General features: G+C 38.8%; 1 protein-coding gene across 2 annotated transcripts in view; it reads right to left on the bottom strand.

The window, feature by feature from the left end:
• The window catches only part of LOC108685017 (teneurin-m), a 48799-nt gene extending 40840 nt beyond the window's left edge, over positions 1–7959 (bottom strand). For both annotated transcript variants that reach the window (XM_018189620.1, XM_018189621.1), the window contains exon 1: positions 7854–7959. In XM_018189620.1, coding sequence (XP_018045109.1) covers positions 7854–7959 — 106 coding nt within the window. The remainder of the gene's footprint in view (positions 1–7853) is intronic.
• Between the last annotated feature and the right edge of the window lie 5182 nt (positions 7960–13141).

The raw sequence follows: 13141 nt of genomic DNA, 5'->3' as shown, positions 1-13141 counted from the left end.
AGCGTATATATATATATATATATATATATATATATATATGTATATATATATTCACGTTTTAAAACAGTTATAATAGAAAGAATTTTTTTATAAAATTGGAAGATAAAATTTTTTTCTTGAGAAATAATGATTGGCCCATAGACCAATGGAATACCAATTTCGCGACCAAAAGTGTCGAGTTCGTCTCGTACCAAGGAAACCACTAAATTAGTTGCCCAGTGGCCGAGGTACTCTAGGAATACCAAAGTTGCAAGTTTGCGATGCAGGATAGCTTCATGGGGTGCAAGATTGCTCAATTTCGAGTGCGGCATCCGCCGAGGCGTATGTATTAAAGTTTGGCCGTGGCACGGTACGATGCGTTTTACGGTTCGGTCGAAATGACTTCCTCGACTACTCGAGGAAAATGGCAGCTTCGTCGATACCAAGGAACAAGATGCGGGGTAAGCAAACAAACTCGATACGACATGTTAGAAAGAGGGAAATTAAGAATTAGAAAATATATTACATTGTGACTAATATAATACATCGCGCACATATACTTTAATCTTGTAAATAATTGCTGTCTATTACTTTGATGTATACTTTGTAAAATAATGTATAACCTGCGGAATGGAACGCAAAATTATATATTTTTTTTTCTCCAAAAATAGATAGGATGGCTCGTACGAATTCCACAAAGTTTTTCATTTTCATAAATTGAGAAAATAGATATCAGCTCAGCTCGTATAAATTCCATGAAGTTTTCCATTTTCATAAATTGGGATTTTCCAGTGGTTGGTAACATATTTCTAAGCGCGAAACAAGTTTTCAATGATAATAAAAAACTAACGAAAATTTTCGTAATTATTTTATCAATCCTCAATGAACGTACAGTTATACAACATACTTGTAACGAACGGCATAAATCAACCACTATTATTTCGTTAAAATGCTTAAACGTATTTTCAGATTACAATCGTTTTGTGGATGCACAAAATGCAAGTACAATTCCATTAATCCGAGAAGCATGGCATCGCCTGATATATTATTTACTTCAATTCTTCTAAACCCAATAAAATAGTATTAGAGTCATGAAAGTTCAAGTTCGCGTACCGTGCGATAGAACGAAGCCGCAAGATTACTCAATCTTGCGAATTCGCGAGACTGTATCAAAGTTTGCGATTGTCTTATTTGATGAAGCGTCGGAGAGAAAAAGAGAAAAGAGAGAGAGCCGTTTTTTTTTCATCAATCGTGCGTAATGACAATCTCGACGAAATCAACCTTATCGATCGAAGAAAACAGTAATTGCCCGTGTTCTTACACTGGGATCCTTAAATCTCGCCATGAGGGGCGAAAGACACGCCTTTATCCCGCGTGAACTTGGTATCAGCAATTAGATTGCGTGATGGCAAATCGGATCGTCTCAGAGCGACATAATAGACGAGGCAACCGATAATATACCACGCACGTGCCTTTAATGAGGAATCGAAGCGTTGACGTTGCCGTTGGCGTTGGCGTTGACGAGAGAGCTCGCCATGGCGTCGCCTCTTGGATCGTTTCTTCCCTTTGCCACAGCCTCCGTGGGGGGAATCCCGTGTGCACCACCTTATACCATCGCGCGCGCTTGTTATTACGAGACGTTAATCTCGACGGAGCAGCCTGCCGCGTAATTCAAGAAGGCCGGCCCCGTCATATAGGTATTTTAGCGCTCGAGGCGGTAATAGGCGCGCGCTCGCTCCGGGAAGGTTATTACAAAGGCTCCCTTTCTATCTCCCTCCCTCCCTCCCTCCCTCCCTCCCTCTCTCTCTCTCTCTCTCTCTCTCTCTCTCTCTCTCGCTCTCGCTCTCGTACGTCGGTAATTCTGGACATCGTGTTCAACGACTTAATACACGTCGGAAGATCAACGCGATTATAATATAATATTACGGCTAGACGCGTGAAGAATCCCACCATTAACGGAGAGTTTATTATACGTGCATCTCCTCCCGCGCGCACAAAACGCCGCAATGTTCGCGTGCTCGCGGGAATTGTTATTAATTTATTTGTTTGGATACACTCTATCTGCATATCCGTTAAAAGCGCAGCTGGATTTGTATTGAAAGCACACTTTCGGAGACTGACGTTTACATGAATTTCGAAGCGCGAATGTACTCTCTAAATTTTCAAAATTGTCCCGGCACATCAGATTATAAAAAAAAGATATGTACAGAGTAAGAGAAAAATATAAATAGTTCACCATAAAGAATCATACTTTCTGTGATTCTTTTATTGTCTAAATTAATTCCGCTTTTGAGTTCTAGTATACAAAATGCAAAATTGGACAACCAAAATGTATCATTTTTTCTTATGTTACTGCGAAATGTAATATGTATAAATGTATATTATTTTTTTTTAATTATAATGTATATTATTATTTTTTTAATTATACTTTTTTAATTATACATATTGTTATTATTTATTTGTTTTTGTTATCTTGTTTTTTATGTATTGATGCGATGTCACCTTCTTGTCATTTCCCTTTTCTGTATTGTAGAAGCAGCACTGCTGGTGCTTCACCAATTGTATAACTATTCGTTTCTTGTCTGTCTCAATCAATATTTCTGTTAGACAGAGTACATAATAAACTAAACTTGAATTAAATTAAATAATAACGCGAAGTATATACTGAATGATATACTGAATAAAAACTGATAAAAAATATATTTTAAGAATGTTTCTTTTAATACTATTTAAAACATGTTTAAAATAATAAAAATATATTAAAAAAAAAACATGTTATATTTCTTTAAAAAAAGAAAATTTTTTTTTTTCATCAACCCTATACTGCACGTATCTTGCATCTGCCAGTTGGATCGTGACGCACTCGTCTTTCATTCGGATTCCTTCGAAATCACGCGCGTGTTAATCCACCGCCCTTCCTTTCCCGAACGATCGCGAATTTTAGCTTATTTTATTTCCGTCGACATTACGAAAGTTCGCGACAGTACGGTGATGTACACCGCGAAATCCACGTGGCGCGCCGGAAACCGGAAGCGACGCGGACCCGTAGGGGTTGTCGGCGCTCCTGCCCCTGTCGGCCGCGTTTCGAGGGATCGTTACGGTGCATTCAGAGGAACGCAGCGCAGACTGGTACACCCAAGAAGAGACTTCGGCGGCCGCCTCGAAACTTGAAAATAGTTAAAGTGAATAACTTTAATGCGTCGCGCCCAGAGCAAATCGGTCACGTTCGTTGGGCGCAGGGCAACAGCGGATATGGCGACCGCCATGAATTTAACGTGCAAATCGCGTGGCATGGAGGATGGCCTGTTCAAAATTAATTAATTCCTCCTGTGACAACGTTCATATTTCGTTCGTTCTCCAAAATCATTGCAATTTTTTTTTAAATCAAAAACGGTTCACAAATTTGCGCACTGTTAATATCATGACATATTTTTGCGAAGGAATTAACATTGTGAATAGGAATAATAGTAAAAAAGGTCGCAAAAAAGATTTCCTTTATCATAAATATCTGTTTAAGAATCTGCCAGATAATTTATATATTATATACTTTTCAAGTACATAAAAAAGTTTGGTCAAAGTTTTATATTTATCAAATCATTAGTATATTTATAAAATGTATATTTATAAAAATACAATAACTGGGGAGTGTTAGTTATAAGTATCTTAGTATATAGTCTTAGTATATTATCTTAGTATAATTTAAATACTAAGAAAAATAATTAACATTCATAATAGTCATGTTTAGCTTTGATACAAGCTTTAAGGCGCTTCGGGAATACATCAACGATGGCTCTTTTCATGGATAAATTCTTCCAGGCAGCCAATAAAGCGTTCTTCAGTTCACTAACCGATAAAAATCTCTTGATGCAGTCTTTTTGATATTTAATAAGACGTAACTAGCTTGCTTTTAAATATATATTATTACTCAGGTAGCGAGCTGACGTTATTTGTCATCATTTTAACGTCCAAGAATGGTCAATTGTATGTTCCTGTTTTAATCTTGAAATTATCTGGCAAATTTTATTTTCTTTAATATAAAAGGATATCAAACTAATCTTAAAATTATCTGGAAAATTTAATTTTCATTAATATAAAAGAAATCGTACAATTAATTTAAAATGATGTCATATTATTAATTGCAACTAATAAAGAGCCTTATATTTTTTTGTGAAAGAGACGAGTTTTCTGAAACGTTTCGATAAGCAAATTAAATAGCGTGGTAAAGGGGTCTTTGACTTTGTATTTCTACCTCGTGCTTGCACCTGGTGAGATCATGAAATGCAGCGTGCGATGAAAGACGTTCGATCGAAGATTTTTGTTGCGGCTCTTCGTCTGATCCCTCTGTTAAAGAGCGTTAACTAAACCCGTTTCATATAATTATCGGTGATCGCGGCAGCTGCGCGCCGTGAGTACCAGAGCAGCTTCAACGACTACAAGGACGATAACGATGATCGCGGCTACTACAACCATTACTGCTACTACAACCAATAAACGACGTGGCGTTCGGCCACCGTGCGACGTCTTATTATGTAAATTTAATGACGTAGTTGATGTGAAGCTCGTACGCTCTCACGAACGTGAAGCGCCCGCCGCATCGGTGGGCGGCGAGTTCGTGCCATGGTACCTTAAGGTTTCCACCGGGGAACCACCTGATAAACCGCGCGACATTTGGAAATGTCAGAGTGATAAATACGGCTCCTGCGTGGTGGTAATGCAATCCGCTCCCTCTCTCACCAACCCCTCGTCTTTTCATGCGCGCGTTGTCGTTCTTCCCGCAGCTTTTCCCTGAGCTCTCTCTCTCTCTCTCTCTCTCTCTCTCCCTCGCCGTCCCCATCGCTCTCTCACGGTGAAAGTGTTGCGGCCGCGGGCGATCGATTCGCGCCGGGGATGGAGTTTTTATCGCGGCTTGAACACTATCGCGAAGTCGGAACGACTTCGCGGCGGATCTTCGCGAAATGGCAGCTTTTCATCGCGAGAAATAGAGATACTACAATCAGAGCCTGGCCAATCCGCCACTTTTAGTCAATCAAACTTTCATTCGAACAAATATATATGAAAAATAATGAAGTTAAGTTTTGTCACTATGATTGTTATTGATATCGAAAAACATTTTATTTTTTAAATTTCTACATCCCATTCAAGAAATTTTTTAGAAGGAAGAATTTTTATGTATTAAGGTAGTGTTTTTGAGAAAAGCATTTAGAAAGATTTTGCTAAAATATCTGAAAATTTAAATATACTTTAAAAATAATTTTATTGAACTATTAAAATAATAAGATAAAAACATTCAAACTGATTGTTGAAGTCAAAACTTTTTGCAACATTATTCATCATGTTTGAATTTCTTACATAATTATTTTAATCCAACAAAATTATTTCAAATCTGTAGCTAGCTAAATTCTTAGATACTTTAGCAAAATCGATTTTTCCGTGCAATATAAAAAAGCATTAAGCATTATGCGTTGATAAATGTTTGTATTGACTCATCACGTGACAAACTCAAAAATAAATCACTTATTATAATTGTTATTGCCGACGTCATAAAATTCCAGCCATGGGAAGATATCATTTGTCACTTTGAACTCTCTGATTCAAAGTCTCTGATTTGATAGTCTCGTGAAAGAAGATTATTTTGCACGTAGAAAAATTCGAAGTATCGAGTGACAGTACGGCAGCAAGAAGCGACGCTGTAGCGCCCCGTTTTTCAGCAACGATAATTATGTCCGTTTTTCCGTTCGCTTCGTCGGAAAATCTTAATGGAAATGTCGTGCTTGCGTAATAGAGTTTAAAACAGAATTTCACTCGACGGCTGCATCGTGCTTCGGCAAAATGAAACAAGTTCCTGTTTCCGACAACGTATGATGCCTGGAATTTTCCCACGTTCTAAGACATTTCATAATATCAGTTTTAAGTTAGACAATTACCTTAACACACTTAAATGATATTAGATAAATTTTCATTCTTTATATAGAAAGTATAATCATATTTAGAACGGAATGTTACACACAGAAAAATACATTCTTTATACAAGTAATAATTTTTCGTTTCAAATATTTCAAAAGTTCAAATATTCACAAATCTATCTTAAGTTCATCACGAAAAGTTCAATAAATTTATTCAAAATATGTTCTGAATTTCTAGTGAGTTTAATACTTCAATCAAAATTATTAAATTAAAACAAATTCATTTTGTTTATTATAAAGTCGCTTCTGCGATCAATTTTATAATATTCTATATAATATATAAAAAAAAAATAAATTGTTTTGAGCACATAATAATGAGTTTATCTAAAATTTGTAATAAGTATATTTTAAGATTATTATCAAGAAAATATTCTTTGTTAAAGATAATCATTACTTAAAAGGAAGAAAGTAAATTAAATAATTACTTTTTTTATAGCAAGAGAGTGATATTTTTCTGTGTGTGTATATAACTTTGCAATTAGTGCATTAAATAAATAAATATTGGAATTACTATTAACGTTTCGTGATTCACCCCCAATCGATCCCTTTTCGCATCGTGCGGCGAATATGTCACGATGACAAGTGAATCCGATTACGCGATATTGCATAAAAGATACTGTCTACGTTTTCCTCTTTCCATTAAAATGCGGGACTTTTGTCGTCGAATGTTAAGAGGCGCATAATGGAAAATTGCATTTACATACGCTATAAGCAGTTTTACACGCGAAAAAATTTCTCCGAGTCACGCCTTGGATACGTCGACTTGACAAATAGGGCCCGCGTGATAATGCAGTCGCGTGACACCCCCCCCCCCCTCCTCTGCTCCATCTCTACGAGGATGTTTTCGTCTTGCTGCTTTTTTCCATCGCGGCAGGGAAGCGTTGCCTCGGGACAATCGATTCGCGCCGAAAATAGAAGCCTTATCATGACAGGCACGAGTAGTTGAATCGCGTGGTTTGAGGATTCTTAATTATTATTTGCTAGAAACCTACTTGGTACTATCTGGCATTAAAGTACAAGCACGTTTTTTCTTTCATGAATGTTATTGCAAGTAACATTTTCATAAGATTCGAGGTATTTGTTTCTGCAAATGTCTGCAGATACAGCTGCGTATCTTTTAAATTGCCGTCAACGTTAAACAATGCTGCGTAATTTGGAATAATACGGGATGACGTGATACAAATAAAAATAAATAAACGTCAATTTTAATAAAAATATTAGTCACTATGTTTTTTCTATGGAGAAACCGAGTTATCGGGAACACCACTCTATCAACGCCACTCCGTTTCGCATTGTTAAATATTTAACTACACTCCGATTCTCTTTGATTGATTGGCTATATTCTCCCGTATATTCATGGAAGAGCTACCTTTCATTTTTAAATTTTGCACGAAACAGAAGCGATATCGTCGTTACATGCGTCAGGATCACCCGCGTTTGATTCTACAGAATCTAGAGAAACCAGTGACTAGACATTTGTACACCAGTACTTTTACAACATCAGAATATACAATAACACACAATGTTCCATTATTAAATTATCAAAATTTTTCATGGAAATTTCAAATAACATTTTGTAGTTACACGATGCATAATACGGATTGTAACATGAAAGGTATGCGTGTAAGATGTAAAAAATTAATACGATTAATTTCACGGTATCACGATGAGAATTAGCAGTGAAGTGATGCTTTAAATTCTTGCCGACACTTCAACCTCGCAGGCTTTTCAACGATATTTTCCCAACAATGCTTTGCTCAAGCCGGTTTTGAGGGTCGTGTAAAGAATGCATTGAATCGCGGCGATCGAGACGCGAACGATAGAAAATCACGTTTGTTCCGCGGCGGGCGCGAGCTGATTCCCGGTGGCCATGCACCGTCGTGGAACACCGGGGAAAGAAATGCCACCCACCTCGACCACCGCCGTAGCAATACGTATACTCGTTGTAATCCATGGACGGCCTCTTGAGTAATCCCTCGCCCGGCACTAGATCTAGCAATGCGGTGGGATCGTACATGGAGGAGAGCGTTCTCTTTTCTTTATCATCGACGAGAATGAAATGGAGACGTGGGCGACGACCCGCGACCTCGTCGCGATCTACGCTGTGCGTCGACGGCGTCGGGTAAACGATCGCGGCGTCGCGACCATACACTCACACGTCGTCGTCTGGATCTCGAGTCACTCCGGGAGAGAGAAAGAGAAAGAGAGAGAGAGAGAGAGAGAGAGAGAGAGAGAGAGAGAGAGAGAGAGAAGCTTATATTCGTCTTCGTATAAACGATTCTTCCGGTTTGGACTTCAAAAGAGAACCCGCGACGTCGATGGATGGCGCACGCCCGCGTACGACAAAGCGCGCGAAACCCCACTGTATCCCAAATTAAACCTCGCCGCGGGCGCAAGAGTTGTTGATATACGACGAGGTGAAAGACGAAGGCAAACGGAATATCCCTCGGCACCTGTCTTCCGTTTGCACCACGCTATGCGCGAGGGTAAGTAAGAAACGTGCTTGTTCTTGAATTCGCACAGTTTGACTGCCGTCTGTCGCGGATGGCAATCGTCACAGGCATCGTTGGCGTTCTCTCTCTCTTACAGGATACACAACTGTTTCAATCGGCACCGCATTCATTCACTACACTTGGCGACGCATAAAATTGCACAAGCATTCGGCGCGTTCCACTTTTGATCTCTTCAAGTTCAACGTCAACTGACGTAACGTCGGTTCACAGTAGGCACATTTTGAGTCGGAATTTGCCCTTCACGTAGACGTTGAAAAATCGAAATGCCTTGCCAGAATTGCCTAATGCATAATCTATTGAACATACACGTTTGTCACTTTGTTATGAGTCACGAGTAACTGTGGGCAGCCGTGCGGCTCTCTTTCTCGTCATGACGAAGATTAATAATAATCCGTTTGGTCTCGTGACTTGCGCGGGACAGTCCGTGACCAATTGAAAGCAGAGCACAGCGTGGGACTAGGCGGGCTTGCTCCGAAAATTTCGGAACCAGATCCTTCGGTTAGGTGACGAGGGTCGGTCTAATTCATTCCGCTATGGGTTTCGATCGATCGATAAAACGACCACCGAAGATCCTCCTATCAACGATGTTGTCCAGCAACGTCGGAGAAGCACTCGCGCTCGCTCGTGGAGACCGGAAGTCCCTCAGTCACGTCACTTCGCCGAAGGAAAGAGCCGGTCAATCCACGTCCTATCGTGCAGACGAGTGTCAACGGAGACGTGGATTACGAAAATGTGTTCTGAGAAATTTTCAGGCGACCGCGGTGCGGTTGTCGATGGTCGGTACACGCGACCGGTTCACGCGATCCTCGGTAATTTCCCTTTTATAGTCGCGCGATCTATTATCTGACTGCACGAGATCGACGAGTAATTCAACGTCCGGGATCACTGTTTTGTTTCCATTCGATCAGCTCGCGATCGGCACACACCGACCTTGCAGAGATCCACGCGACGCGACGCGATCTCCATGGACTGTCAAGAACTGTTCTTAGTCACACTCCTTTGAAAGAACCGCACGCTTGCGCGGTCGGTGACAGACTGAGGATAGAGGGGCAGCCGATGACTCCCGACACTGTGGACGACGGTGGATGTGAAGTAGTGGGGAAGGTAAGAGAGAAAGAGAGTGGGGCAAGGGAGATCCTTCGGCGGCGGGGAGGTTTGCGTAAGGAGCATTTTGGAGCAAGGGTGGAGGAAGGTTTGAGTGAGACGAGGCTGGCGCAGTAAAGGGGTCCGAGTCTGGGTAAGGAGAGAGCGGGAACAGAGGTAGGGACAACAGCCGGTCCTCGACGATCACAGCACCCACTACTCCACTGATGCTGCAGCGGATTCTGTCGGGAAAGAAGATCCGTTCTCTTTCACGCGCCGCCACCCGCCTGGTCCGTCAGGCTCTTCTTTGGGTTCTCGCACCTCATCTCTCTGCCAGCTCCGGTGGCCAGGAGCGGATATTCTACGTAAAAATTAATGAAACTGAAGGCCTACATTCTATATCTCCGGAAAATCCTGCGAGATAATATTAGGAATTAATGATTTCTGTTGAGTTCTTCCGAAATGTTGATAAAAGCGACAAAGTATATTTAACTTTGTCAAGCGAACTTGAACTTTCTTCCAGCGTAATATTCCTACTAATTTCTTCCTTTGTAATTTTTTCAATTAGGAGAAAATCAGTTAACTTCTAATAGATTTCATTGCAGCCACGTTCATCGGAAAAATAAAATGATCAATTTTATTACAATAACATATACAAATGTCTGGCTCTTGCTGTCTTATTGAACATCAAAAATTATTAAGCTTCATGCTTCGAAGGGGCATCCGTTTCTGGTCTTGTTCGTTTTATTGGGGTGACCGGTTTCGGGCGATTGATGAACGATTAAAGCGTATCGCGAATATTAAACGCAGAAAGAGAAAGGGAGGGCTTGCGGACGGGATAACGAGATATGTTGCATCGTTCGTACTCTGGATCTTCGCCCACGATCTTCGATTATTGGTTCGGTGTGGGAACGGACGTGGCAGACACTGAAAGAGTCGATTAGTGCGAGCACGGCTTTGCAGATTGGAAATCGAAGAATTTCTTCGATGTTATTCGCGTGTGCCGACGATTGAAATGCAACAAGGCAGAAAAGGTGATTACAAGGACAGTAATCATGGCTATTGATTGAGGCAATATGTCATCTCATAGGAATGCGCGATGTGGGCGTAGCTCTCGAATAATAACAGACGCAACGTAAAGTGCGAAGACTTACAATTATAGAGCGACGTTACCGAAGCTGTTGTATTCTTTCTTTAATATCGTAAGCAACAAAGAATAGCAAATGTATAAATGTTCTATATATAAATACAGAATATTGAATCTGTCAGTTGCATTAAATTAACAATTATGAGTACTATATTGTAACCGCATTGTTATTCGATACGTAAATTACATGACGAAAATTGCTCGTGATACCGGCGCATTTATTATTAATGCAAAAATATCCGAAATCCGTGTTGTTAGGATAGCAAATAATTAATGTTATTACCGGATAACTTTAGAACAATATTTCTCTTGTGGGATAACTTCGCGGCGCGATTATGTATACACCGTACACGAGAATTTTAATCATTCTCCCAACTAAAACACATCCACGTGTATGTGCTGTCGAAAAACGAGATAAAATACCATATACCACATTGTAATAGTATTTGTTATTGTTCTTAAAAAGGCAAAATGTAAAATACCGTGCAATATAATCATTGATTTCATGCAGCTTCCACCATATTGTCGAAAAAGCGCAAAAAATATTTAATATATTTGTTTCAATAAAAACCGACTGCGAAAGCGCTTTCGCGTTAATAAACTTTAAATTTGTACAATAGTGTTGTCCATTTATGCAATTATCTGAATGCTTTTCGATCACCTTCCATTTGCGTCTATTCCCTATCCTAAACAATACATGCAAATAACTGCTCTGTGCGCAACGCGAGAGGAACGCATTGTGTCTCACTCTGGATTTACAGAAGAATAGAAAGTTAAATGAAGCATGTCCCCTCAAATATAATCTTGCATACAGCACGTGAGAAAGAGAAAGAAATTCTCTCTCTACATTATACATATAAAATTCTGTAGTTTCGACGACAGATAAAAATTTTATATCTGATTTTTCTACAAGTAAAAAATTACAATTTATGTTGATATGTATGTACGTTTATACGTTTATGATTGATAATGTTTATAAAATCTTAAGAAATTTTCTTGCACAATAACAAATTTGCCGAATAATATTATTTATCGAAATAGTAAATTCTCACGTAGGAGATGGATTAATTGCGATTTTGCAAAAACATAAGCAAGAAAATTATTTATATCCATTTTCATTAACATAGATTTAACTTCAATGATTCAACTTACTTTTTATTTTTTTTTAAATTTTTTTAATTTTAAGAATTCTTATAAAGTAAATCAAAATTAAAGTTGATCTGATTGGCATAAATGTTTTGTCTATGTTTACTTATAAAAATTAGAAAAAGATAAAGAGTAATAAATTGAACTAAGATTAAAGTTAATCTACTTCAGTAGAAACGAACATTAATGTTAACAGAGAAGTCAGAGAATTTATCAGTAAGATTGATATCAAGATCTTCTTTGTTAATGCAAATGTACTCATTTTGCTGTGATTATCGTTTCATTCATGCAAGCGAGTTATCCCGCAGCGAGTTAACGCCCAAAAATGCGAGTTAATAAGTCAATGGGTGACGTAATGAGACTTAAATGGAACAGGGAACGTAAATGCTTGTGAACGGGAAAGTATTGACGCGACGCGGGTTGGATGGTGGGTGATATTGCATCGTTCGCGGAAACAGGCAAGAGGATAGGATAGAATAGCACCCCCGTGACGGTGGCGTCGTGCCATCTCGCGTTCAAATGTTTGCCAAGGGACGGAAAAAAGAGGTCTGAGTGATCATCGACGACGTCGCGACGGCGGTTGGTCGAAGATCGGCTGCTACCGGTTGTCCGACTGTTGGTGGTTGGATACCGTCAGATTCAGCAATTCATTTTCTATTATGCGAAGTTTATCGTTTCGGATCTGCCGTGCGCGTTGCATGGCAATTTTTTATTTAAAATCATTTCCAATAATGTTTCTACAAACGAGATTTAATCAAAAATTCTCTGGATAAACGTCTGTCAATACGTTTTGGAAACATTTGCTTTTAACTGATCAATTTTTGAGAAAAATGATAAAATAAATGAATGATGAAGCAAAAGTTGAAATTTAAACAGAAATTTAAGAAATTATACTCACAATGTACAATTCTTTATATTAATAACCCAAGTAGTACAATTCATTGGCGAAACATTGGTTAAAAATTGGCATACATTGGAGATATATTAGGTCAATGTATGCACCAATGAATTGTGCTATTAGGGAACTTGTTCAGTGAACGTGCAAACTATTTCTTTCCGAATAATATATATCTGGTTTAATTCATAAAAAACTGTACAGCATTAGGAAGTATGAAAAAAAGAGAGATAGATAGATAGATAGATAGCTAGATGGATAGATAGATAGATAGCTAGATAGACAAACAGATAGATAGACAGATAGAGAGTGCATTTATTGATGTCCTAGGCAAAGAAACTTATAATTATAAAAGCAAAGAGAGTTGCAAAAAAAATATGTACAAAAATAAGCTAATAATTAAGAGAAAAAATGT

The sequence above is a fragment of the Atta colombica genome, unplaced genomic scaffold (genome assembly GCF_001594045.1).
Source record: "Atta colombica isolate Treedump-2 unplaced genomic scaffold, Acol1.0 scaffold142, whole genome shotgun sequence".
Classification (NCBI taxonomy): domain Eukaryota; kingdom Metazoa; phylum Arthropoda; class Insecta; order Hymenoptera; family Formicidae; genus Atta; species Atta colombica.
This window is presented reverse-complemented; position numbering and strand designations above follow the sequence as displayed.